Source organism: Triticum aestivum, chromosome 3A (assembly GCF_018294505.1).
Source record: "Triticum aestivum cultivar Chinese Spring chromosome 3A, IWGSC CS RefSeq v2.1, whole genome shotgun sequence".
In the NCBI taxonomy this organism is placed as follows: Eukaryota; Viridiplantae; Streptophyta; class Magnoliopsida; order Poales; family Poaceae; genus Triticum; species Triticum aestivum.
Window position 1 is genome coordinate 752841710 of NC_057800.1, and position 24400 is coordinate 752866109.

Sequence of the window (24400 nt, forward strand, 5' to 3'; positions counted from 1 at the left end):
CGCCCAACCGACCGTGGCCGACGTGGTGGCGGCGACCCACGTCGGGGCCAAGCGGCGATGGGCGGGCCTCGCACCACCTCCTGTCGCCCCGACCACCGTCACCGCACCGGCGCCCGCCCTCACCGCCTCCCCGCCGCCTGCCCCGGCCACCAAGAAGAGCCGGCTGAAGGCGGCCTCTCATGGGCCGCGAGGGGTGGCCTCCAAGGTTGCCGGCTCGTCCCCGACCGTGACCAAGCCGCGGAAGAAGCCCGCGGCGGCCGCCGTCGCCGAACCTCCTCCCGCCGCGCACGAGGTGTTCGAGGAAATGGCAAACCCATCCTCGTTCATGGACCTCCTCCAAAACGCGGAGGTGGACCTCGGAGCTCCGCCTCTAGACCCCTTTAGAGTTGGTGACGACTTGGAGGAGAAGGAGGAAGATGAGGAGGATGTAGGGGATGATGAGGAGGAGGTGGCCGAGATAGGGGAGGAGGCATTCACCGCCGCTTCCCGCCCACACGCGCGGTCGACAAACTACACCGAGGCGAAAGATGTCCTCTTGGTTCGTGCTTGGGCAGCTGTGGGAATGGATGCAACCACCGGCACCGATCAAACCGGTAAACGGTATTGGCAAAGGATCAAGGACGTCTATTGTAAGATCAAGCCGAAGAATAGTGGGTTCATCCATCGCTCTTTCCGGTCGCTTCAAGGCCGGTGGGAGTTGATCAAGCCCGCTTGTTCTCGTTGGAGTGCGGCCATGGACCAAGTGATAGATGCACCACCTAGTGGAACCGTGGAGAATGACTATGTGAGTACATATTTCTTCACTATTTTGATTATGTGTTTGCACTATGCTATTGGTGGGTTCTTATGTGATTTATGTGTGGTTGATAGGAGACAATTGCCGGCATGAGGTACAAGGATATGGCCGCTTCCAAGGGCAAGCCATTCCCATTTAAGCATGTTTGGTCAATTCTTCAAACCTTTGACAAGTGGAAGTTGAGGGATCAAGAGACCGCACCCAAGAAGTCGGCAATGCTAAGGATGGATGATAGTGAAGATGAGGAGGAGAGGAACTTGGGCAAGCCCGAGGGAACCAAGAAGGGCAAGCTAAGGGTGAAGATGGAAGAAGAGGCGTCAAGCCTAAGGGAGAAGATGGACCACATGATGAAGGCAAGAGAGGAATTGACAACGAAGACATTGGAGACGAAGCTTCTTATCACCGAGAAGAAGAAAGAGGTCAAGCTTGCACAAGTTGAAGCAAAGCGTGAAGAAGCAAAGCGCAAGGCCGAGTTGGAGGAGAGGATGATCAAGCTCAAAGAGGCAAAGGTATGGAAAGAACTCATGGTGGAAGAGAAAGAGCACATGATGATGTCCAAGAAGGACATGGATGAAGACCAATTGCAATGGTGGAAGGACTACAAGGAGGACATCGTGGAGAGGAAGAGGATGTTCCATGTTGCGTCCTCTACTTTTTGAGGTGACACTCCGATGAGTAGTTGTGGTGATGGCGGTGTGTACGACTCCACCGGTGCCGATGGAGATGCTTGATGGAGCCCGCTTGTGGTCTAGGAGATGGCGCCGAGGTGCAACTTTTTGGTGATGGTGCCGATGAGAGGAGGAAGATTATGATTTTGTGATGTAAACTATTAAACCATGCATCAATGATTGTCATTTGGTAGTTTGTTTGGAAGTTGATTGTGTTTTTGTTGTCATAAATTGTGAGATGTCAAATGATAGATTTAAATGTTGTGGTCGAGGCAAAGACTAGAACCCTCAAATCCAATCCTTAAAGCAGTTTAAGGGTTGGGTTTGAGGGTTCTAGTATTTGCCCCTGTTTTTCAACCCTTAAAAGTGTCAAAAAGTGGCACTTCTCAACCCTTAAAACTGCTTGAAGGATTTGAGGATTTATGGGTTCTACTAGTAATGCTCTAAACATGGTGTCCATGTAGAGCTTATGTGAACACCACCGATAGACAACAAATTTGTGATATGTAGCAACATCACAGTGACCCACTAACACCTCTCTTCACCACAAAGACCATACCACCTGCACCAAGACCATACCATACAAAATACAACAATTAACAATGTTGACATATAATGTGCTGCCTAGTTTCTTTCATCAGATCAGTTTTTTTGGTTGCATTGGCTAGAGCATGCATTTCTACATGGTATCGGAGCCAAGAAGTCTTGAGTTCAAAACCTGGCTGACGCAATTATATTGCAGCCCACTTTTGGTCCACGTTTAGGCCTGAGGGAGCTAAACGTGAGGGATGCCTAGTCTCTTCCATCAGATCGGTTTTTTAGTTGCATTGACTAGAGCATGCACTTCTACAAACAGCACAACCATATTAAATGACAACCGAGCCTAGGTAAAACGCACACTGGGCCACCAGAAAAAGATTGTGTGCAAAAAGAAGTTAACTTATGACTCAAGAACGACGCGACAAGTTGCGCGTCACACGTGCACTTTATTCCTGAAACCACTAGCTCGAGATCTACAACGAAACTAATTATCATCCACAATTCACGCACACACATACACCTCCAATGTTCTGGATATCACAATACCCACCATGATTTTGCCCGGCAATACCGCACCACATATTGCATTTATGGGAGTCGCTACATTTGTCCTTGGTGGGATACTCTTTGCACCGGCCTTCCACCATGTCTTTGTAAACAAAAGAAATACTTTATTACATGATGTATAGAAAATAACAAATGAAAAAACCAAACAGAAATTTGTAAGATGTCGTGTTTTCTCCTTACCACTAGATATGAGGAGTCCAAAGACCAAGATAGATGTGACAATGATAGTGATCTTGTTTGTCATGGCGAACACTTGGATTGGGTGTCGTATCTTTACATGTATTTATAGGTCCAGAAATATGAATTTTTAGTGCGCTTGTAAGGACGAAAGGCTTAGCATGTACCTTGCTGACCAAATTCATTCATTTATTCATATTAATATCTTATACTTTTATTGATTATTAGGAGCCGATCAAATAAATGCATTCTAATAATTTAAAAGCGTAGAATGTCTCATACTTAATTGAGACAATTTTTTTTAACACGGTGTGTGAAAAGATGCTCACATGCATGCGCGTACACTCACCTGTATGAACACATGCACGCACACCCTACCCAATGAGCACCTTCGAGATACCGAGTGTTTTCTGTATAGAAGTCATGACATTAGTTATTGATATTTTTTATGATTAATACCTGAGCAAATAATTGTTTTATAATTAATCTATAAGGATTTAGCTCATAATTAATATTTATTTACTCCCTCCGGTCGTTTTTTCTTTGAGTCCAAGGGTTCTTGGTACGTTTTGTGATATGAAAAACATTAGCTTTCTTGGTTTCGGTGCTAAGAGCTATCTAGATTAAGATATAGTTGAATTCCACAACATCAGATTTCTACCTAGGTAGCTTGCTTTAGATACAATACATCTTGAAGCATTAGAGCATGGTTAATAATATAGCCAACTACAGACTATAACATGTTGCCATGTTATTTATAACCAATGTAATAGCCAACATGCATAACAGTTAGCTATAAGGAAGTACTACTCAATTACTACATGATCGATCTTGCACTCTCATAAAATAATTGGGAGCCCGTGCTACAGCCCGTCGTAAATTTACATCTCGCTTCTCTTATCTCTCCTCCAACTTAGTAAAAATATAATATTTAAAGTCTTAGAACCCTCCTGCATCACCTTATTATACTTGCTCTTAGGACTAACCTAAGGTTGAGTCTATATACAATGGGAGGTTTTTTCTGCCAGATATGAACTATTTTGCCCCTGGCTTACCGTGGATGCAGCGCTGGTGGTTATGATTTGCATGCAAGAGAGTGTTTTATCTACCATGCACAGGATATTCATATCCGTGTTTGGGTCCACCATCCGTGGTTTCTTTAAGATTTGTGCTACCTTTTTGTTTGTTGTCAAAATAGCTCTCGTTTCAAAACGCTTCATTCAAAAAAAAAAAATCTTGTTTTAATGTGTATCATGTCTACACAAGCACGAGTAAACGGTTGGAAATATTACGATTGATTCTTAATACCTACACTATAGTCTGTATGATCATACTTCTGTAATTTCTAAAAGCACGAACTAATATTTGGTTGAAAAAAATTACCTTTTCCCTCGTGTTGTTGCAACTCATCTATACGTCCAGTCTACTCGCAATCGCAAGGCGGCAACGCGTCCGTGGATCGACGCTGCGGCCCGCCTGTCCTGGTGTTCCCTTCCCTTCTCTCTCGATTAGCAGCCAACACTTGCAGGCTTGGAAACAAAGAGGTGCGTGACTGTGCGCAGTCCAATTCCAAGTCGTGGTTGCATGCTGCAAGCCTGCAACTAACAGCCTCTCTTGGCTTCCATGAACAGGCTGGCATTTTTCTTTCCTTCATTTTGCGCTTCACGTTAATTGCAAAGGCCGAAGTGATAGGGGTGACAACGAATGAGATTTTACGAATCAAAAGGCTTCATCTATGATGTTCAGAGGAATCAAGACCCGGCAACGCTGGAAGCTCTTTGCGGTAAGGGAAGCTTTATCTCTTGCGCAAGACCTGCATGTCAAAATAGCTAATTCATGTAAGTAGTTGCACAATGTAATATCTAACACAAGCACAACGTGTATAATCTAAGTAGTTGCACAACGTAATATCTCTTTCCTAATAAAAAAAGGTTTACTTTTTAATTTAACTTATAATAATATGCATTCCTTCAATATACTTGATACAAGCATCTACTCCCTCCGTCCCAAAATATACGTTCAAAATACTTGGTACAAAGTTAGTACATAGTTGGGGTTAGTACATAGTTGGATCATCTATTTTGGAACGAAAAGAGTAACAAATAGTCAAATTAGACCTGGCCATCCTCCGGGCCGGGCCGGGCCTGACCAAACCTGAGGTAGAAAAATCAGGCCCGAACCCGGCCCGGCCGTCGGGCCTAGTTTTTAGGCCCAAGTTCATTCCATCAGTGTTACAGCGCTCCACCTTCTTTAGTCCCACCTCGCCAAGCGAGAGTGCAATCACCCAGCTTAAATAGCTTCCTTCATAGCCGTGAACCAAACAAAAAACCTAAACTAAAAATAAATGTAATTATTTTCAAAGAAAAAACTTAGGAGAATGTAATTGTAAAAGAGTCTATAATAAATGAGAAGTGTATGTGCTTTGTAAATAGTAAAATAAAAATAAATGACAATTCTTGAAAAAGAGAAAATGTTTGATGATTAAAGCGAGGAGGACTCCGGAAAAAAGAAGGAGTGTCTAATGTGTGCATGTCATGCCTTGTTCTTAAGTTTATGCGTGGAATCTTCTGGATAGCACTATCTAACGGCCAACAGTGCTCAGATTTGCCAGCTCTCAACCATTGGATTGGTTTCACCCTCTGCCAATAATCATCGTTATTCCTTCACTATCTGGTGGTATATATATACCATGGATTTTTCAAAAAAAAAAAATCTTACGGTGAACTTTTTAATAAGACATTTTTTTTGGTTCTCATACCATCTTACTTCTGTCCGACGAGCTGATTTGTCTGTCAAAAAAAAAAACCCTGTTGGGTCCAACTCAACGGGGGGAATATGGTGAAAATGAGAGCCACGTCATACGGGGTGGGTGGTGGGAGTGGGACGGAAGTAAAACACCACGATGGCAACAAGTACACACAGCTGCCTGCTGGATTAGTTTAGTTGAGTTTAGCTTATTAATATAATAAGTCCACTGACAGACAGAATTACTTTTGTGTCTGGAAACCAATACTGCCTGAACCGCTGGCCCTGTGTCCCCTCCCCTCCCCTCCCCTCCCATTGGAACAATGGAACATCATCTTTCAAATTTGTACTGTGGTATTATAATGAAGCTTGTATACAAATGTCTAAAACGTCTTAACAAAATGAACGGGAGGGAGTGGTATGGATGCACACAATCCATCCATTAGAAGAAGAAACATTCTTGTCGACTTTTACAGGCCTCATCTGTCTGTCTGTCCAGCAACAACGACACTAGCTAGCTATAGATAGATAGATAGATCCTGGATTCCCGGTCCTGCTCCTGGTCCTTGTAACAGCAGCATCCATGGATGACTGAACGACTTTACTACCACTGTCGCTTTGTTTCCCCTTCCTTTCCAAGTTGGGGAATAACTTAAACTTTTTTTATGCAGCACTGGCACTAGTACCATGGAATGGATGCTGACCATCATTCAAAACTCAAAAGGAGGGACTTGTATACCTGCTTGCTTGCTTCCCCAACACACAACACACCCCACCTGAAGCAAGCAAGCAGAATCTTCTCTCCTTGCATCCATCCATTCATTCATTGCTTCCTTCCTTCAGGATGAAAATAATTAAAGGAAAATCATTGCAACATGAGTGACATGTACTAGTACTACTAGAGCGAGGATCATGCACAATCATGAAACACTCATAAGCTTCAACAGTGCCGGTGCCCAATCACTTGAATGGAAGATGACAATATGATCATCACATCATCATCATCCTTCATCGCTTACCCCCCACTCTACTCGAGCCCTACTCTACTCTGCTGCAGGTAAGGAAAAGTAAATGACAGCAGACGGAGGATTAACATTACAGATGATGATCAGGTACTCTTGACTTGAGAGCCCCATCGGCCATCGCATTGCATTCCATATTAAGTCAGACGGTACATAATTAGGACAAACAAACACGATGACCCCTACAAGAACGAGGTGATCTATGATCGCAATCTCAAGTTGCTAAGCCATTGATGATACACGATTCAACATGATGTCAACGAATTGCCAATGCGTATAAATAAACAAATTCACTTTTTCGTATTGCCCTTTTTGTTAGTCATTTGATTGATTTGCTCCATTTTACAACTTGTTGATCATGTCATTGTCTTGCTTTGCTATCGCTGGCGCGCATGCGCTTATACAAAAAGACGGAGAAGAATCCCTTCATGTCGATGCATTGCTGGATGAAGTTGAATGGACAAAGCAAGTGCGTAAGCATTGCCCATTCCGCCAAGACCGCCGATGCCAAAGCCAATGACGATGGCGTTGATCCAACCGCCAGAGGGCTTGCACCGGCCACCCGCATGGCTCGGTCGACACTTTTCAAACATGTCAGTACGTGTGCACGGACATTTGGTGGTATCCAATAGTTGATCCGGCGCTGGATGCGCCCTTGACTCAATAAAAATTACCTATCCAGGTTTATTAGGCCCTATTATATTTTGGGTCCAACTTTGACCATGTATTTGACTAAAAAAATATAAAGAACATGATACAAAAAGTATATTGTTGGATTTGTATTTGAAAGAGGTTTCTATAACATAATTTTTGAGACATATAGTTTGTAGTTTATTAGTTAAATTCATGGTCAAACTTTATCTCAAAATAAAAGGGGTGTAATGAATCCGGACGGAGGGAGTAGCAGTCAGTCAGTGAGTGAAAGCTTTAGGTGGACACGCCGCAAATCCAGAGGCATGTATGCTACTGGTCGTCAGGGTTTTCATTTTCTTAATTTATTATTGCACAACAAGTGGTCCAGATGCAGTAGTATAGTATAGCTGCCAGCTGGATTAGTTTAGCTTAACAAGTCCACAGACCTTTTTTTTTCTCTAGGAAGAAATTATACTGTCTGAAGTCTGAACTCCTCCTCAAAAACAAAACAAAAAGGAGAGGTAATGCCTGAAACCGCTGGCCCTGTCTAGATTCTTGCACACGACGACCAGCTTTTTAAGAAAATAATATAAAGCTGTAATGTTTTTAATTATCAATGGCATGACATGACATTGGTCTCTACAAATGTATGTATGTCTGGTACACGCTGACTGCAGCATACTTTGTTGTAGAAGAAAGAAAGAAAGAAAGAAAGAAAGAAAGAAAGAGGGGTTCAGAGACAGCACTGATGTGTACATTAGGTACTTATATCATACTACTAGTTGAGTTATGTAAATCTCTTACTGCATAGTGGTAACAGTATAAGTGGGTTCATTGGCAAAAACAAAAAAGAAAAAAAGAAAAGTTAAGTGGGTTCACAGACAGCAGTCCAGCAGGGAGATGAGGAGGAAGGCAGGCAGGCACAGAATCTGCATGGATGCAACAGGAACAGTGCACAAATAAACAAGAGGGGAGGGATTGTTGGTGTTGCTGCTGGGACAAAAGCCAGGCTCTCCTTGATGTATGTATCATGTATGGAATGGAAATGGATGCAGGGAGGGGGATGAGCAAGCTCCCTCCCGTCCCGTCCCCAAGAAGAAACATTCTTGTTCACTTTTGCTTGCTGCACTCTGCAATCTCTCTCTCTCTCTCTCTCTCTCTCTCTCTCTCTCTCTCTCTCCAGCATTTCTAGCTAGATAGATCCTGCTGCCTGCTGGTCCTTCCTTTGCTTGCTTGCTGGTGCGTGAAGCATCGATGGCTGACTTCCCTTTCTTTCTTTCTTTCTTTCTTTCTTTCTTTCTTTCTTTCTTTCCAACTTGGGAAATAACTAACTAACTAACTTATGCCGCAGTGGTGGTGGTACACTGTACCATGGAATGCAACGGATGCTGCAGACATGAAATGTGATCATCCATCACCTCTTGCATCATCCCCTGCCCCACTCTACTACTTCACCCCTACTCTGCTCCCTGCTGCTTCAGGAAAGTAAGAATGACAGCAACACTAGACAGGATTAACATGACTTGACTTGTTCTTGTCACTTTGCATTGCATTGCATTGCAGATTAAGTCAGACAGTACATACTTGGAACAAACAAACAGACGGACAGACAGGCATTAACAGCACAGGGGATCAAAGTACTCACTAGCTAGCTAGCAACGAAAGAAGCAACGGTAAGCCAGCAACAACCAACACACACACAGCTAGGTAGGTAGGCTGCTGATCTAGGACTAGATCATCATATAGCATAGCATAGATGATTATTTGATTTGATTTGATGGATGCCAACAACACCTCTTCATGTTCATCTTGTTCCGACTGGGACCGATCCAAGGAGATGGATCAGGCGTATATTACGCCTGAGGAGAGGGACATGAGGAGGATGGCGGCCCGCTCCTCCTCGCCCAGGCACGACGGCTTCCTCCGCCGCATCCGCATCCTGCGCCGTTGCTTGAGCACCGCGTCCTTGGCGAACCCCACCATGTGGAGCTCCACGGTGTGAGTAGTCGTCTTGGTCTTGATCTTGTTGGTGCTGGCCTTGTTGTCCTCCTCCTCCTCCTCCTCCTTGGTACTAGAAGCCTCCGCCTTGGATAGGATGGCGTCGTCCCTCTTGGGCTTCCTCTTGGCCTCCGGGTCGAGCCCCATGGCCACCCGCCGCCTCTTGCGGTACCGGATCCCGCACGCGTTGCACAGCGACTGCGATCAAATGAAATCAAATCAATTCAAATCAGTTGATCAGATGGATCGACCGGAACAGAGCAGATCGAAGCCGGACAGCGGAAGGGGAAAAGAAAACAACAAGTAAAAAAGAGCGTACCTTTGGTCCGTTGGGTCCGCCGCGCCAGAGCGGCGTCTTGGTGGTGTTGCAGTCGTCGCAGGCCTTGGGGTCACCGGAGGCGGTGCGCTCCTCAGGATCCGCCGCCGCCTCCACCTCAACCATCTTGTGGGACTCCATCTCCGCCGGCGACATCTTGTATGAGGAGGAGGGCTCCGATCGCTTGATTGATCGCGCGGGGAAGGGAAGGGAAGGGAAGGGAAGGGAAGGGAAGGAGGAAGGCGGGAGGGGGCGAAGATTCGATTCCGCGGGCGGCGGCTCGGGTTTGGTTTGGGTTCGAATGGAGGGAGGGGTTTGGGTTTATCCCTCTGCTCTGCTGCGGCTGTGGGTGAGGGTTTAGCTTAGCTGCGAAAGAAAGGCGTCTGTTTTTTTAGCGGCGGCGGCGGCGGGGCGTGGGAACCCTAATCGCAACCCCCTACTGCCCGAACTGTGAATTTACCAAGCTGCCCCCCGCTCGGCCCATCCAAAGCCCACCCGATTCAACGCTTTCTGTTGCTGCACGGGTTCGGCCCACCAGAAAAAAAAAATACAAAATCAACACCTTTTCCTTCTAAACAAAAAAAAGGACCAAATCAATCTTTCTTTGTGTGTGTGTGTCTACATCACTTACTTAGTTTATACAGTCCCGAATCATCATCAATCAATCAAAAATGTGGGAACAAAACTCGATCCCGGCGAGACATAATAAATAATAAATTTGAGTTTCAGTTTTGAAAGGAATCCAATCCGCCATAGGGATGGATCAGCGCAGCTCGGGGTGGCGGAGGGTGTTGGGGAATGAAGACGACTCGTCGTCCTCGCGCATCAGGTTGTCCATGATCATGTCGTGGGACCGCACCGTCCCCGACCGCGCCCCCGCCGGCGAGAACGGGAACGACGCCCTCCGCTCCAGCGCCGACGCCGACGCCTCGCTGGGTGGCCGCTCCAGCGCCATCGCCTCCTGCACCTCCTTCACCACCTCCGCCATGCAGGGGCGCCTCCTCGCATCCGCGTCGATGCACCGCACAGCCGTCTCCGCCACCTTCCACACCGAGTGCACGTCCCGGTACTCCCCGGAGATGGCCGGGTCCACCACCGCCTCGATGTCCCCGCTCTCGTAGTAGAACTTGGCCTGCCCCATTTTTCATTTTGTTTTTGTTGTTGTTTTCAATATGTCAGTAGCAGCACATATATGACACATTTATTCCACTGGATGAATGACTCAAGAAAATGCTGACTGACCCATGGGCCGATGTTGCGGAAGTGGTCGCCGAAGGTCATGGCCGAGATGGGCGGCCGCCCCGAGATGAGCTCCAGCAGGATGATCCCGAAGCTGTACACGTCGCTCTTCTCCGTCAGCTGCTGGGAGATGTAGTACCTGCATGTTCCACAGACGCAGCACGCATGCATACGTTACTATCTATCTGAAACCTTGCCATTTGCAAGCAAGCTGAAACTGCAGTCTGCAGTTTTGGGTTCAGTTGGCCTGAGAGTCAAAAAGGGCTGGTGAGAAGCGAGCACTGACTGTGGATCCAGGTAGCCCAGCGTGCCGCGGACGTTGGTGGACGCGTGGGACTCCTCCGCGACCAGCTTCGACAGACCAAAGTCCGACACCTTGGCCCGCATCTGCTTGTCCAGCAGGATGTTGCTCGTCTTGATGTCCCGGTGGATGATCGACGGCGTGCACCCGCTGTGAAGGTACTCGATCCCTGCATCCAAATTCAGTTTCTACAGGTTCAAACATATACTGCTATCTGAACGTATGCTCATGTCTGAATTTACTGAATACTAACCTTTTGCTGAATCCTCTGCAATCTCAAGTCGCTGAATCCAGCTTATGTGCTTGTCACGCCCTGCAAACAAACACATGGTTTGATGCTGTCAGATTTTTTTTTCTAAATCACTTTGTTTATATGCGATCCACTACATGCAGGAGTAGAAGTAAAATTACCATGGAGATGCTCTTTCAGAGTCCCATTCATCATGAACTCGTAGACCAGGATGTTCCTCCCGTCTTCATGGCAGTACCCCAGAAACGCCACCAGGTTCCTGTGGTGTATCCTCGACAGCAAGGATACCTGAATGAACAAATTAACAGCAGCAACAAATGTCGAGAATTACTGAGCACGTACCTCATATATCCAAGGCTACAATAGCATTCTGCTGGCAAACAAATTAACACAACCTACCTCGTTCGCGAACTGCTTTTTCCCCTGGTACGAGTCGTTCGTCGGCACCTTCACCGCGATCTCCCTTCCGTCCGGCAGCTTCCCGTAGTACACTATCCCGAAACCCCCGGAGCCGATCCTGTTCTCAAAATTCTTGGTCGCCTCTTCGAGGTCGCATAATCTGAAGGGATGGCAGGTCTCGGTGGCGATTTCGCACGACGGCGCGTCTGACTTCTGCAGCTTGTGCGCGGGCGGGGGCGCCTTGGTAAGGTCATCTGAACCAGAATGAATGAAGGTTATAGAAGAGTTGAGAACACTCACACGCACACAGAAGGAAACACTCCAAGAAAAATACAACAAGATGCGAGGAGGCGACCTTCTGGTGGTGAGTTTCTCTTGTTGGCTTTGCGTGTCAGCACGTAGCAACAGAGGGAAACTGCAAGCAGCAAGGATACTCCAAGCAGCGCAGATATGATGATTATCAGGTGGTGCTTCTCTTGATTCCCTGCCTTCAGGTCCATATTGCCAGCATAGCTGAAAATTTTACAGCGAGGAAAGCTTAAAAATATTAGTACTCGCTGATAGCAAGCTATTTTAAATAACTGTTGCTGAAATAATATGCTCATTAATGTAGTGTATGAAGCAAAGAATACCAACTTGAAAACAATGCCTCTGCTTTTCAGAGCCTTGGGGATATAACCAGACAGCTTGTTATTCTGAAGATAGCTGCATTACATGTAGAATAATAGTCGACAGTCAGTTCTCAAAGGCCTGCTATTCTCTTTGTTATGACCAAATCTTTAGTACTACAACTGACTAGGTGTTAATATAGCAGGCAAACTGCAGTCAATTGGACAGTGATTAAGCAAGGGTTTGATGAAAGACTCACAGCTCAGTGAGCTTGGGCAAGCTGCTCAAATATGAAGGCACGCTGCCAGTAAGCTGGTTGTTCTCAAAGTGACTGCATTTTTATTCAGTGAGAAAAGTAATTAAGTATCCATTCATGAGAAAGACGCAATTAGCGGTAGCAGGAGGTGACAAATCTGAAATGAGGCAGGTGACTCACATGATTGAGAGGTTCGAAGAGGCGGCAAGGTCTGGAATCGGGCCCGTCAGCATGTTATCATCAAGTCGGCTGCAAATAAATTCATGGTCGATCAGGACACGGGTAGAAGGAATAGAAGTATTAATTCATGGTTTAATCAGAAGAACATTCTGTGAGCAGAAAGGCAATGATGAAAATTATTACATTTCTGCTAAGAATGATAAAGCCACTAGTTCCGGAGGTATGCTCCCTGTCAAGTTCTTCCCTGAAAGATTTCTGTTCACAACTGAAGGTTGTTAAAGTGCAGATATATGCTAAATATTTAGCACAAGATCAGGAAACAATAGAATGGAGAGTTAAGTGAATGGATTACATACATTGAAACTACTCTAAGTTGTGGTTCTGAGGAGCATCTGACCCAGGACCACGGCGAGGGCCAGCAGGGATCGCCGCCCTCGTTGGCCCAATCACCGAAGGATGAGTACCGCGACGCGAGGCTCGCCATGGCAAGTGCGTCCGGGGACCCGGGCTCGATCGCAACATACTTGTAGATCTCGAATGCGTTGAGAATTGGTCCCCTGGATGAGTCGTTGGTCTTTCTGAACGCGAATGACAACACGAAGGGGAGTGACACGTTGTAGTAGCCTGGCTGGTAGAGCCGTAACTTCCCAGGAGCATTCTCACCGACATCAACGGTGGCCTTGCTAACATCGGGCAGGCCAGGGATGAAGAGCTTGAACTTGCGCGTCTCGGGGACGACGGACTCCTCGATCTCGGCAAAGTAGGAGAAGGCCCAGCCATCGCCCGGGAAGCCGTTGAGGTTGAGCCGGTAGGTGAGCTCTCCGAGGGTGCCTACAACAGCGGTCTGCATCACCTTCTCCGGCGGCCTCTCGCTCGTGGCGACGAACACCGGCTTGTCGGTGGACACGTTGACGGTGCCGGGTGCCGCGTCGACCAGGTAGTTGGCCCGCCGTACCATGTCCGACTCCCATATCCGGTCGTATGGATCATCAGGATACCTGCATTCATTGAATTAACCATGATCAACAAATCAGTAGTTTTTAAGAAGAACTGGACTTAATTATGATCAAAACAACAGGAGCTAGAAGAAAGAAAATCTATTCTTTGAAACAGAAAAGAAGAAGAAGAAAGAGATTTTGTTGTATATGAATCGGTTCATGGAGTTGATTTTGGTAATGAAAACCCTGATATTGCCCTGCCTTGACGTTTCTTTTATGGGTGAACTTCAACTCACTGCCTGATGGTAACTGGGCAACTATAATTAGAAATAGAAAGTCTTGTGATTTGTTACATGGAAATAATATTCCTCCATGATAGGTCTTTTTTTTGGATTCTGGAAATACTGGTAGATGTGATTTTTGTTTGCCTGCACACGAGACTGACTTGGTGGGCTTTCAAGAAACAAGGAAGGAGAACATTTCTCCTGTTTTTTTACAACCCATTTTCTAGCAGAGCCGACTATGCTTGACATCACCTCCCAGCAGTAGGTTCTGCCGGTGGAACCTTTGGTTGGGTTTCTCGACATAAACCCTGTGTTGTCACAGACAGGGGTTAAAAAGAAAAAGAAGAAGAAAAATGTGAGTTTGTTTGGTTATGAACCCAAGTAAGCCCAACATCCTCATGTTGGTACAACCGTTTTGGAAAAGCTCTGATGCGGTCTCCGGTACGGAGAACGGTTTAACCTTTCTCCGAGGAAGAGATCAGAAATGCTATCTTGTGGAGCAAAATTAGTTCTTCTTCTTCAGATTATCCCCTTTTCAAATTCCTTGTTACTTGCTCTCTGTAATGAAATTCCCTTCTTTGGCAATTCATGCCATTTAACACACAGATGCCTCGTATTTCTGTGTGGCGGGGATGTTGATGATAACATGTAAGAAAAAGGTTTTGGTGGCCTGGGCATTCCAAATCCAAATCCAAATCCAAATCCTAAGGAGGACAGATTTGCCACCAGAATCCTCCTTAAGAGTAGAGGATATTAAGTAGAGTTTGCTGGAGTTGACAAATTTGGGTTTCAATTGGTTGACCACAATTTACTTGTGTAAAAGAAAAAGAAAAATCAGCATTTGGCATGTAGGCATACTCTACGAATCCAGTGATTGGTAAAGATGATTACATTTTCAAATCAAGAGAAGAAGAAGAAGAAGAAGAAGAAGAAGAAGAAAGAAAGAAGCGGCGGCAGAGTAGTAGAGTACCTGACCGGATCTGGCGAGGGGGCGCCGAAGTTGATGCGGGCGGCGAGGGCGAGGAAGGCGCGGGCCTCGGCGTCGGTGCGGTACAGCGACCCGTTGAGCGGCCGGAGCTCTAGGGTGGATATAAACGGCCGCCCCGTGGTGGCGTTGGAGAGGCAGACGGAGATGCTTGCAGACTGGGCCAAGACGACGGCTTCCCTTGTGACGAGGCGTGCGCCGTCGTAGACGACGATGGGGGACCAGCGGGTGGCGCCGAGGTAGAGGTCGAACTCCGGGAAGGCGTCGTCGCCGTCGAAGCCGGCGTAGAGGAAGGTGGCGCGGACGAGGTAGCGCGCGCGGGTGGCGACGGGGAGCGCGTAGCAGTGCTTGGCGCCGTCGGACGGGAAGGCGCGCAGGGTGGTGTACTGCGTCTCCTGTTCTTGTTCTTGGGGGGAGGTGGAGGTGTTGAGGGTTGAGATGGGTGTGCCGGTGGCGATGAGGGCGGCGTCGGAGGTCCAGCGCAGGCCCCGGGCGTCCGTGTAGTTGGCGGCGCCGCCGCAGTCGATGCTGAGGAAGCCTGCAGCAGCAAATTAAAATTAATATTAATATTAATAGGAGGGGCAGCAGCTTGAGTTAGTCAGCTACTACTACTACTAGTTTGAATTAGTTAACCTCATGATGAAATTAAGAAGAAATACTAGTTGTGGTGATGGATCTACTCCTAGTCCTTCACATCCACTGAATTAGTATCTTCTTATTCCTAGTCCCAGTGAAGAATTAGTCCTAGTTGTGGTAATTAAAATTAAGAAGAAGAAGAAGAAGAAGAAGAAGAAGAAGAAGAAGAAGAAGAAGAAGAAGAAGAAGAAGAAGAAGATACTAACCAGGCATCTGAGCTCGTGAGACGGCCGGGAAGGAGGAGCACAAGAAGAAGAAGAAGATGATGTGCAGCAGCAGAGCAAGATGAAGAAGAGGAAGCCGCCGGTGCAGGTAGCAAGATGAAGAAGAGCAAGAGGAGCGGTGTTGCGTTGGAGGAGTCTCCGCGGCCATTGTGGAAGGAAGCTGGCCGGCTGCTCTGCTCTGCTCTGCTCTGCTCATGGTGGATCTTGCTAGTAGTATACTTACTTGGTTGCTAAGTAAGCATGTACCTATTCTATGGTGGATCGGCAGCCTGCCCGGAGATGATGATGGCCTCCTCTTCCAATCAATCTATCTATCTGGGTGACTCACTGATCGATTGATTGATTGATTGATTATGGCACTCCACTCCACTCCACTCCACTCCACTCGAGTAGTAGCTAGTAAAACAGACAGACAGACAGACAGATGAGATGGGGAAAGTGAAGGGAGGGAGGAAGAAAGCTCAAAGCAGAGCAGAGCTGTGTGAAGAGGGAGGGGGGAGTTAAGCAAAGCTAAGCTAAGCAACAAAGCAAAGTAGTAAGCACACCACCACCACTCACTCACTGAATGAACCTAAGCTAAGCTAAGCTAAGCAGTGTGAAGAGAGCAAGAGGAGAGAAGAGATGCCCATGCCCATGCAAGTCACTGCATCCAGCAACCATTACTGCTGCTCTGTAACTAACTGCACTCTCTCTTAGCCACTAAGCTGCAGAAAAATGCCATCTTTCCACACTTGAGCTGGAGCATCCATCCATCCATCCATGATATGAAATCAAATCAGATTAGGCTCCAGCTGCATGCATCATGAAAAGAAAGATGAATCAAATCTCTTTTCTCCATCTCCATCAGATGAGATCAGACTGAGCTCCAGCTCCAGCTGCAGTCACTGCCAGCCAGTCAGGTGATTGTCACTCAAATTAAGCTGGTCTGAAACTGACTGAAGCATCTGTCTTCCTCCCTTTCTTTTTCTCTCTTCCTTTCACATTACCTTTACTTTTCCAAAGGAAATAAAAATACAATACAATACAATACATACATACATACTAAAGCAGACAGATAGATGGATAGATGGATGAGCATGTTCAGTTTAAAAGAATATAAACAAGCAAAGAATGCATGCATGCATATCAAAAGTTGGCATCTGCTGCTTGCCTTTGCTGCTTTATCAGCCCATGCAAGTCACTGCATATGCATCCCACGGCAGCACAAGGCTTGACAAAGCTACCAAGCCTGCCTAAAGCATGCCTGCCTGCCTCATGGGTATCACACTATCAGTTACCAGTTAGTAATTACTAGTCATGCCAAATAAGATACTCCAGCTCATCATATCATATAGTAAAAGCTATTACTCCTCTGCTGCTACAAACATGACCACAACACCAACAATAACAACTAGTGACCCCCAACCAATAGCACTCTCATTCACCACACAATTCAACCAGACACACAACACAAGACAGACAGACTTTCAGGTAGGGTACCAACAAAGTCACCAGGTTTTTACACCAATCCTCACATGCATCCAATCCTCACATGCAACCATGCCATAGTCTTTTTACATCTTATACTACTACTTAATAACAAACACCTCTCAGCATCAGCATCCAGGGAGCTCCAAAAAGACACCACAAAGCCACAATGCTTACTCCTCCTTTTAACACAACCACAAAGCTACCACCACCTAAATAACAAACACCTCCTCCTCTCCTCCTTCACCTGAAACCAACAACACAGCAACACAGCATCAGCACATGCAGCTCAATGCAACAAACACAGGCAATAAATAAATCATCATATCCAATTACCTCTCTCCTCCACCTCCAGCAGCCCTGTTCACCCCTGCTTCGGCCCGTCGTCGCCCCGGAACGCGGCCGCAGCGGACGGGAAGTCGGTGAGCCGGAAGCTGTCGAGGCTGGGCCTGAGGGCCGCCATCTTGCCCGCGCCGCCGAACGCCGCCTCCGCGTCCGCGCGCCGCCTGAACACCACCTGGGCCGAGCTGGAGTGCTGGTCCGTCTCCGTCTTCGCCTCGCTCACGGGCCCGTACTGGCTGAAGATCTCGATGAGGTCGCCACGCGAGGGCACCGCGCCTGGCTTGCTGAAGTGCAGCACCAGCCCCATCAGCGACGCGTCCTCCTCGGCCGCGCTTGCCTGGCCGCCACCCCCGTTCGCCTTCCCATTCTCTGCCTCTGCCTTGTCTTGCTGGCTCTCATCTTGCTTCATCTCGTCGTCACGCCGCTGTTTCTTGCTTGATCTCATCTTGCCCTTGTCCTTCTTCTTTGCCAGACTAGACAGCGGTTCCTCCACGTCTATGAGAATGTCAGACCAGTAATCGTCCTTCATATTATCAGCCACCACCGGCGGCTCTGATGGAGCAGGGGAGCTCTTTGCTGCCTTCTCAGACATCTCTGCTTCAGCATGAGGACTAGACACTTTGTCTGCTGGCTTCTCAGCTATCTCCTCGTCGACAGGGGGGCAAGAAACTTTCTCTGTTTCCTTCTCAGGTGTCTCCACGTCGGCAGGGGGACTAGAAGCTTCATCTGCTGCCTTCTCAGGTATCGCCTCCTCAGCATGGGGACTAGAAACTTTCTCTGCCGTCTTCTCAGGTATCACCTCATCAGCATGCGGACTAGAAACTTCCTCTTTTACCTTCTCAAGTGTCTCCTCGCCGGCAGGGGCATTAGAAACTTTCTCTGCTGCTGCCGTCTCAGGTGTCTCCTCGTCGGCAGGAGCACTAGAAACTTTCTCTGCTGCTGCCGTCTCAAGTGTCTCCTCGTCGGCAGGGGCACTAGAAACTTTCTCTGTTGCTGCCGTCTCAAGTGTCTGCTCGTCAGCAAGGGGACTAGAAACTTCCTCTTTTACCTTCAAAAGTGTCTCCTCGTCGGCAGGGGCAAGTGAAACTTCATCTGCTGCCACCTCAGGTATCGCCTCATCAGCATGGGGACTAGAAACTTTGTCTGCTGCCTCCTCAGGTATCACCTCATCAGCATTGGGACTGGAAACTCTCTCTGCTGCCTTCTCAGGTATCGCCTCATCAGCAGGGGCACTGGAAACTTCAACTGCTGCCTTCTCGGGTACCACCTCATCAGCATTGGGACTAGAAACTTTCTCTGCTGCCTCCTCGGGTATCGCCTCATCGGCACTGGGACTAGAAACTTTCTCTGCTGCCTCCTCAGGTATCACCTCATCGTCAGCATGAGGACTAGACACTTTGTCTGCTGCCTCCTCGGGCACCTCCATGTCAGCATGAGGACTAGAAACATTGTCTGTTGCCTTCTCAGGTATCTCCTCGACAGCATGAGGACTAGAAATTTTGTCTGCTGCTGCTTCCTCAGGTATCTCTTCGTCAGCATTGGGACTAGAAACTTTGTCTGCTGCTGCCTTCTCAGGTATCTCCTCGTCAGCATGGGGACTAGAAGCACGGCAGTCTGCGTTGGCTGCCTCCTCCACATCAGAAGTACAGGCACGAGCGCTCTTCAGGAAATCAGTCAAGAAGCTAGCGCTTGTAGGGGCGATCTTCCCCATCTTCTCAGCATCACTTGCTCCGACACAAAGCTGTGACAGCATTTCACCACAAGACGGAGAGCCTTCTGCCACGGCACCTTTCTTGCCCTTATCCGGCTTAACAGAGCGTGGAGACTTGTCTGGAACAGTCACTTCACTGTTTATGGCCCTACGCGATCTCGTCTGAGAAGCTTCACCGTTAGCTTTGACAACAGGGGTTTCCTGTGGCTTCGGTTCAGCAGCTTTGCGCCTTGCGGACCTCTTGGAAGACGTATCGCCTGATATGCCACCATTGGCTTTGACAACAGGAGATGCCTGTGACTTCTGCCCAGCAGCTTTGCGCTTCACTTCTCGAGCTTTCGTGGAACCCTTGGGAGAAACAGGCTGTGGCTGGGAAGACAAATCCCCCAATGTGTCGAGCTTCTTTCGTTTCCTGGTGTGCATTGAATCCTTCATATCACGGTCATCAGGACCCTCTGGTTCCTCAGTTGATTCAGGCAGAGAACCTTTCCCCTTAGTCTTTGATGAACCCTTTGTAACACGGTCAGGATCCTCAATTGATTCAGGCAGAGAGCGTTTACCCCTAGTCTTCGCTGTACCCTTTGTGCCGCGGTCAGGATCCTGAGGTTTCTCAGCTGATGCAGGCAAAGAACGCTTCCCTCTAGTCTTCATTGCATCATTTTTATCACGGTCTGGGTCCTCAGGTTCCTCGGCTGAAGAAGGCAAAGAACTTTTTCTTCTAGCCTTCACTGTACTTCTCGTATCACGCTCAGGTTTCTCGGTCGATGCGGCCACAGAACGCTTCTCTCTGGTCTTAATTGTATCCTTATCACGGCCTGGATCCTCAGGTGTCTCAGTAGAAGCAGGCAAAGAACGCTTCCCTCTGGTGTTCGGTGTAGCCTCAGGTTTCAGGACTGAAGAAGGCAAGGGACGCTCCGCTCGAGCCTTGCTCTTACCACCTGCTGAAGGGTTAGGGGTAGCTGTCTCTGCCAGAAGTTCAATAAGCGTCTTCTTCTTCCTGCCAAGCTCTGAGACTGCGAAGGGCGCATTCTCTGTTGCTGAGTGTACATCAAGGTGCAACCTTTTCTTGAGAGGAGAAACTGTAAGTCCATTCCCATCCTTTGTGATTGTGGTTTTATCCTTGTGGCGTGCAGAGCCCGCTCTATGCCCTAGATTGTTCTCCTTGGGCAAAGCAGCATCTTTATCTTTTACCTTTGTGGTTTCACCAGCATCCTTCTTCCTCGGCCATTTCATAACCTCCAAAGCCTCTACAATCTTGTGGCTGGACCTTAGCCTACGCCCTGATTTTCTCTCACTCAACATGCCATCCACAGCATCCATGGAGGTGTCTATGATCCTGTTACTGGCTGAACTCTTCTTACTGGACTTCCTTTTCTTGCTCGGTGTATCATCTGCCACCACTCTACTCAGCATTGAACTGTCAGTACCAGTGGCCTTTTCCTTTGCAGGCCCTGGCAGAGACTCTTTCTTATCTGCGTCTTTCTTCTTCTTCTTTGCCGACCTCGTACTGATCTTGGAATTTGTTTCCTTGCTCAACGCACCATCTGTCGCCCCTCCACTGGGCATAGAGCTGTCCTCATTCTCAGCACCTTCCTTTGCAGGATCTGGTAGAGACTCTTTTTTACCTGCGTCTTTCTTCTTCTTCTTTGCCGACCTTGTACTGCTCTTGGAATTCGTTTCCTTGCTCAATGCACCATCTATCGCCTCTGCACTGGGCATAGAGCTGTCCTCATCCTCGGCAACTTCCTTTGCAGGCTCTGGTAGAGACTCATTCTTATCTGCATCTTTCTTCTTGGTCTTTGCTGAACCCTTACTTTTCTTCGACTTTCTTCCCTTGCTCACTGTGTCATCTGTCGCCTCTGCACTGGGCATAGAGCTGTCCTCGTTCTCGGCCACTTCCTTTGCAGGCTCAGTTACAGACTCTGTCTTATCTGCGTCCTTGGAGGTGTCGTTCTTCTTTGTCTTTCCTGAACTCCTAGTAGCTCTTTTTGACTTCTTTCCCTTGCTCAATGTATCATCTGCCGCCCCGCTGCTGGGCATAGAGCTGTCCTCATCCATATCATCTTCTTTTGCAGGCTCTGCCTCTGGTAGAGGCTCGCCCTTATCGGCTGCGTCTTTGGAGGTGTCTTTCTTCTTGCTCTCTGCTGCACTCCTGCTAACTCTCTTCGACTTCCTTTGCTTGCTCAATGTATCATCTGTCGCCTCCACACTCGGCATAGAGCTGTCCCCATTCACATCATCTTCTTTGGCAGGCTCTGCCTCTGGCAGAGACTCGCCCTTACCTGCCGCGTCTTTGGAGGTGTCTTTCTTCTTTTTATCAGCTGAAGTCTTGCTACCTCTCTTTGACTTCCTTTGCTTGGTACTGGGCATAGGAGGGGTGTCCTCAACCATGGCGGCATCTTTGTTTGCAGGAGCTTCTCCCTTATCCGGTGCATCTTCGGAGGTGTCCATGATCCTGTCCCTGGGCATAGGAGGGCTGTCCTCAACATCAATGGCCACTTCTGGTTCCTTTGCAGCAGCATCTCTCTCACGCGATGAGCTCTCGCCACGCCTCCTTGATTTCTTCTCCTCCTTGGTCGGAGCATCATCAATGGCCTCTTCTTGTTCCTCTGCAGGAGCATCTTTCTTGCGCGATGAGCTCTCGCCGTGCCTCGATCTCTTCTCCTTGGCCGGAGCATTGCCATCCCCGCCGCCCTTCTCCTCCGTCCTCTTCCTCTTTGTCTGTTGTGTTGCTGCCACATCAGCATCAGCATCAGCATCAGCATCAGCATCAGCCTCAGGAGCAACGGCAGCAGCAACATCCTCAATCCCCTGGAAGATGACAAACTCAGGAAGCTCCATTGGACACCTCAACCGGTTGAAAGACCTGAGCTGCGCCATGGCGGTGGCAAGGTCGAGACGATCGGCGCCGGCCAGCGGGCTCCTCCCCAGCGCCGAAATGTAGTCGACGAACGGCTTGGCACGGAACGTGTCCCTCATGTACACCTCGTCCACCACGGCGCCGTAGGCCCCTTCCCTGATCCCTGAGTTGTGAATCTGCTGCTTCCTGGCGACGGCGGGCGGGGAGCAGGAGCAGGAGAGGCCGGCCTCGATGCGGCGGGTGACCTCCTGCAGCGCGGCGTCGACAGAGGCGACGTAGCTGGAGACGGTGCTCTGGGCGGCGAGGCGGGGGAAGTGGGCGCGGAAGGGGCGCAGCGCGGAGGGGTCCATCCAGGCGAAGGTCCGGTCCCAGAAGTAGGCGACGAGGGGCGCCCCCGGCCTGGCGTGCCGGAGCGCGAGCTCGGAGGCGTCGGCGGCGTCGAAGACCTGGGCCGGCCACCAGGGGTGGCTCCGCACCTTGCACCACACCACGTCGGGCGGCGCGAACCCCTGCTGCCCCTCCTCGTCCTGGAACGCGCAGTCGTACCGCGGGCGCGCGCCGGCGCCGTCCTCCTGCTCGCCGCCGCCCTCCTTGTGCAGCTTGGCGCGGGCGCGGCGGGGGCTCTTGAGGACCTCCTCCACCTCCGGGCGCATGACGCGGATGCGCGATGGGCGGGCGGGGGCCTGCGCGGCCATGGCGGCTGCGCGAAAAGAAGCAAGACGGACAGGGGTTAGGGCACGGCGCGCTGGGGTTTGTTCCGTACAAAAGAAAAAGGCGCGATTTTTCGCCGTGCTTTCATTCCGAGGAGGGAGGGAGGGAGGGAGGAGAGGCAAAGGGCTTACCGTCGGGGAGATCTCGGCCGCCGGGGATCTCGCCGGAGGCGGGGGCGGGGGCGGGGGCGGGGGTGGATGGCAGCTGGCTGGCTGGAATGGGGAATCAATCGGGGGAGAATGGATGGGAACACAGAGCCTATAGAGAGGAGGAACAGCAACAGCAATACTTGGAGGGTTTGGGGAATTCCTGTTAGGACAAAGGGGCCACTGGTAAATAATCCCACCCTGGCTCTGCCTCTGCTTCATTTTGCAATTTGGCCTCCTTCTTTCTCCTGTATTTTTAAAAAGGGGTGTTCAATCACACCAAAAACATGATGCCTCCCTATTCCTGCCTGGTGATGGAATCTCTTCCTTTTTCTTTCATTTAAAGTGAAGAAAGAAATGTAGTAAATGAATTATCCCGAAATGAGATATTCGTGTGTGCGGCGCGATATAATTAAGGATACACGCTATGTATAGCATTTATTGATTCCAGCTGGGAACAGATATGCAACGTAATTTGTCCGATGCCGATGAAAGGGCGGTGTGTATTGACTCCAGTAGTATCATATGCGACAATAATTTGTTTGTCTGAGACGGATGAACGGACGGTGTGTATCGATTCCAGTTGTATCATACTCGGCAATAATCTGTCCGATACGGATGAAGGAACGGTGTATATCGATATCGGCAGTATCAAGTTTTTGTCACCCACACGGTGTATGCACCATTGCAAGCGTATACGGCGATTGTTTCCTGGCATTGTGTTTTACTGCTTCACTTTTCTTCCTTCACCATCCACCATAAGAAAATGTTTGATACTTTTGTTGAGAAACTAACGAAGAGGGGTAGCTTGTTACGGATTTTGCTAGTGATTGTTCATGAGACTCTTTGACATTGGCTCAGATCATTGCATTTTTTATCTCCTTGTCGTACTCTTCAACGGTCTTTGGTCCCTTGATTTAACACTTGGAGCTTCTTGAAGATGTCACGAGCATAGTGCTTGGGCACAAATCTCGCTCTCATGATTCATCGCAAGTAGCAATAGCTTTCTCCTTGCTTTTGTCAAAGTTCTTGTGTTTGTTTCCACCATATGAGTGCGTGGTCGTCGAACTCAAGCGATGACATGGAAATGTTCTTCGGCTCGTCAAAGTTATACACCTGGAAGATCTTGTCCGTCTTGAGGGCACAAGAGATGTAATCATTGGGGTAGATGATGCCGGAGAACTTAGGCATTGTGAACTTAACCTTCCCGAAGCATTCCTCATTGTCTTGAAGGTGGTGTGGTCTTGGAGGTTGCGAATTTGAAGTTGCACTTGGCGTTGATGAGGTGGGTTTTCTTCATGTTCTTCATTGTTTGCCTCATGATCCATGCGAGATGTGTTGGCCATGCGCCGCATGTCATGACGTTGTTCTGCGTGAGCTTCTTCCTCTTGTCGTGCTTC

General features: G+C 48.5%; 3 protein-coding genes across 4 annotated transcripts; all 3 read right to left on the reverse strand.

Annotated features, from left to right (window-relative positions):
• Positions 1–8661: 8661 nt before the first annotated feature.
• LOC123063749 (GATA transcription factor 17) lies at positions 8662–9844 on the reverse strand. Its single transcript, XM_044487662.1, has 2 exons — positions 9466–9844; positions 8662–9344 (listed from the first exon to the last, which is right to left on the reverse strand). The coding sequence occupies exons 1-2, from the start codon at positions 9616–9618 to the stop codon at positions 8991–8993; spliced, it is 507 nt and encodes a 168-aa protein (XP_044343597.1). The 5' UTR covers positions 9619–9844; the 3' UTR covers positions 8662–8990.
• Positions 9845–10059: 215 nt separating this feature from the next.
• LOC123063751 (probable LRR receptor-like serine/threonine-protein kinase At1g67720) lies at positions 10060–16638 on the reverse strand. 2 transcript variants are annotated; one of them, XM_044487664.1, is made up of 14 exons: positions 15746–16629; positions 14889–15441; positions 13053–13694; positions 12880–12951; positions 12697–12765; positions 12520–12591; positions 12288–12356; positions 12007–12164; positions 11652–11905; positions 11414–11540; positions 11256–11315; positions 10988–11171; positions 10705–10840; positions 10060–10594 (listed from the first exon to the last, which is right to left on the reverse strand). In XM_044487664.1, the coding sequence occupies exons 1-14, from the start codon at positions 15957–15959 to the stop codon at positions 10226–10228; spliced, it is 2979 nt and encodes a 992-aa protein (XP_044343599.1). In that variant the 5' UTR covers positions 15960–16629; the 3' UTR covers positions 10060–10225. The 2 variants fall into 2 exon arrangements, with proteins under 2 accessions (XP_044343599.1, XP_044343600.1); XM_044487665.1 differs by lacking the exons at positions 10060–10594; positions 10705–10840; positions 10988–11171 and having other exon boundaries at positions 11251–11315; positions 15746–16638.
• A 422-nt stretch (positions 16639–17060) lies between these two features.
• Positions 17061–22853, reverse strand: LOC123063750 (uncharacterized). Its single transcript, XM_044487663.1, has 2 exons — positions 17567–22853; positions 17061–17477 (listed from the first exon to the last, which is right to left on the reverse strand). The coding sequence occupies exon 1, from the start codon at positions 22836–22838 to the stop codon at positions 17595–17597; it is 5244 nt and encodes a 1747-aa protein (XP_044343598.1). The 5' UTR covers positions 22839–22853; the 3' UTR covers positions 17061–17477; positions 17567–17594.
• Positions 22854–24400: the final 1547 nt, after the last annotated feature.

Excerpts from the sequence above, each read along its gene's own strand:
- LOC123063749 (XM_044487662.1), bottom strand. The coding sequence starts at position 9,618 with ATGTCGCCGGCGGAGATGGAGTCCCACAAGATGGTTGAGGTGGAGGCG. Across the intron at positions 9,345-9,465 it reads GCGGACCCAACGGACCAAAG|TCGCTGTGCAACGCGTGCGG; the intron begins GTACGCTCTTTT and ends ATTTGATCGCAG.
- LOC123063750 (XM_044487663.1), bottom strand. The coding sequence starts at position 22,838 with ATGGCCGCGCAGGCCCCCGCCCGCCCATCGCGCATCCGCGTCATGCGC.
- LOC123063751 (XM_044487664.1), bottom strand. The coding sequence starts at position 15,959 with ATGAGCAGAGCAGAGCAGAGCAGAGCAGCCGGCCAGCTTCCTTCCACA. Across the intron at positions 12,592-12,696 it reads TCTTCGAACCTCTCAATCAT|TCACTTTGAGAACAACCAGC; the intron begins GTGAGTCACCTG and ends ATAAAAATGCAG. Across the intron at positions 10,595-10,704 it reads TCCGCAACATCGGCCCATGG|GCCAAGTTCTACTACGAGAG; the intron begins GTCAGTCAGCAT and ends AAAATGGGGCAG.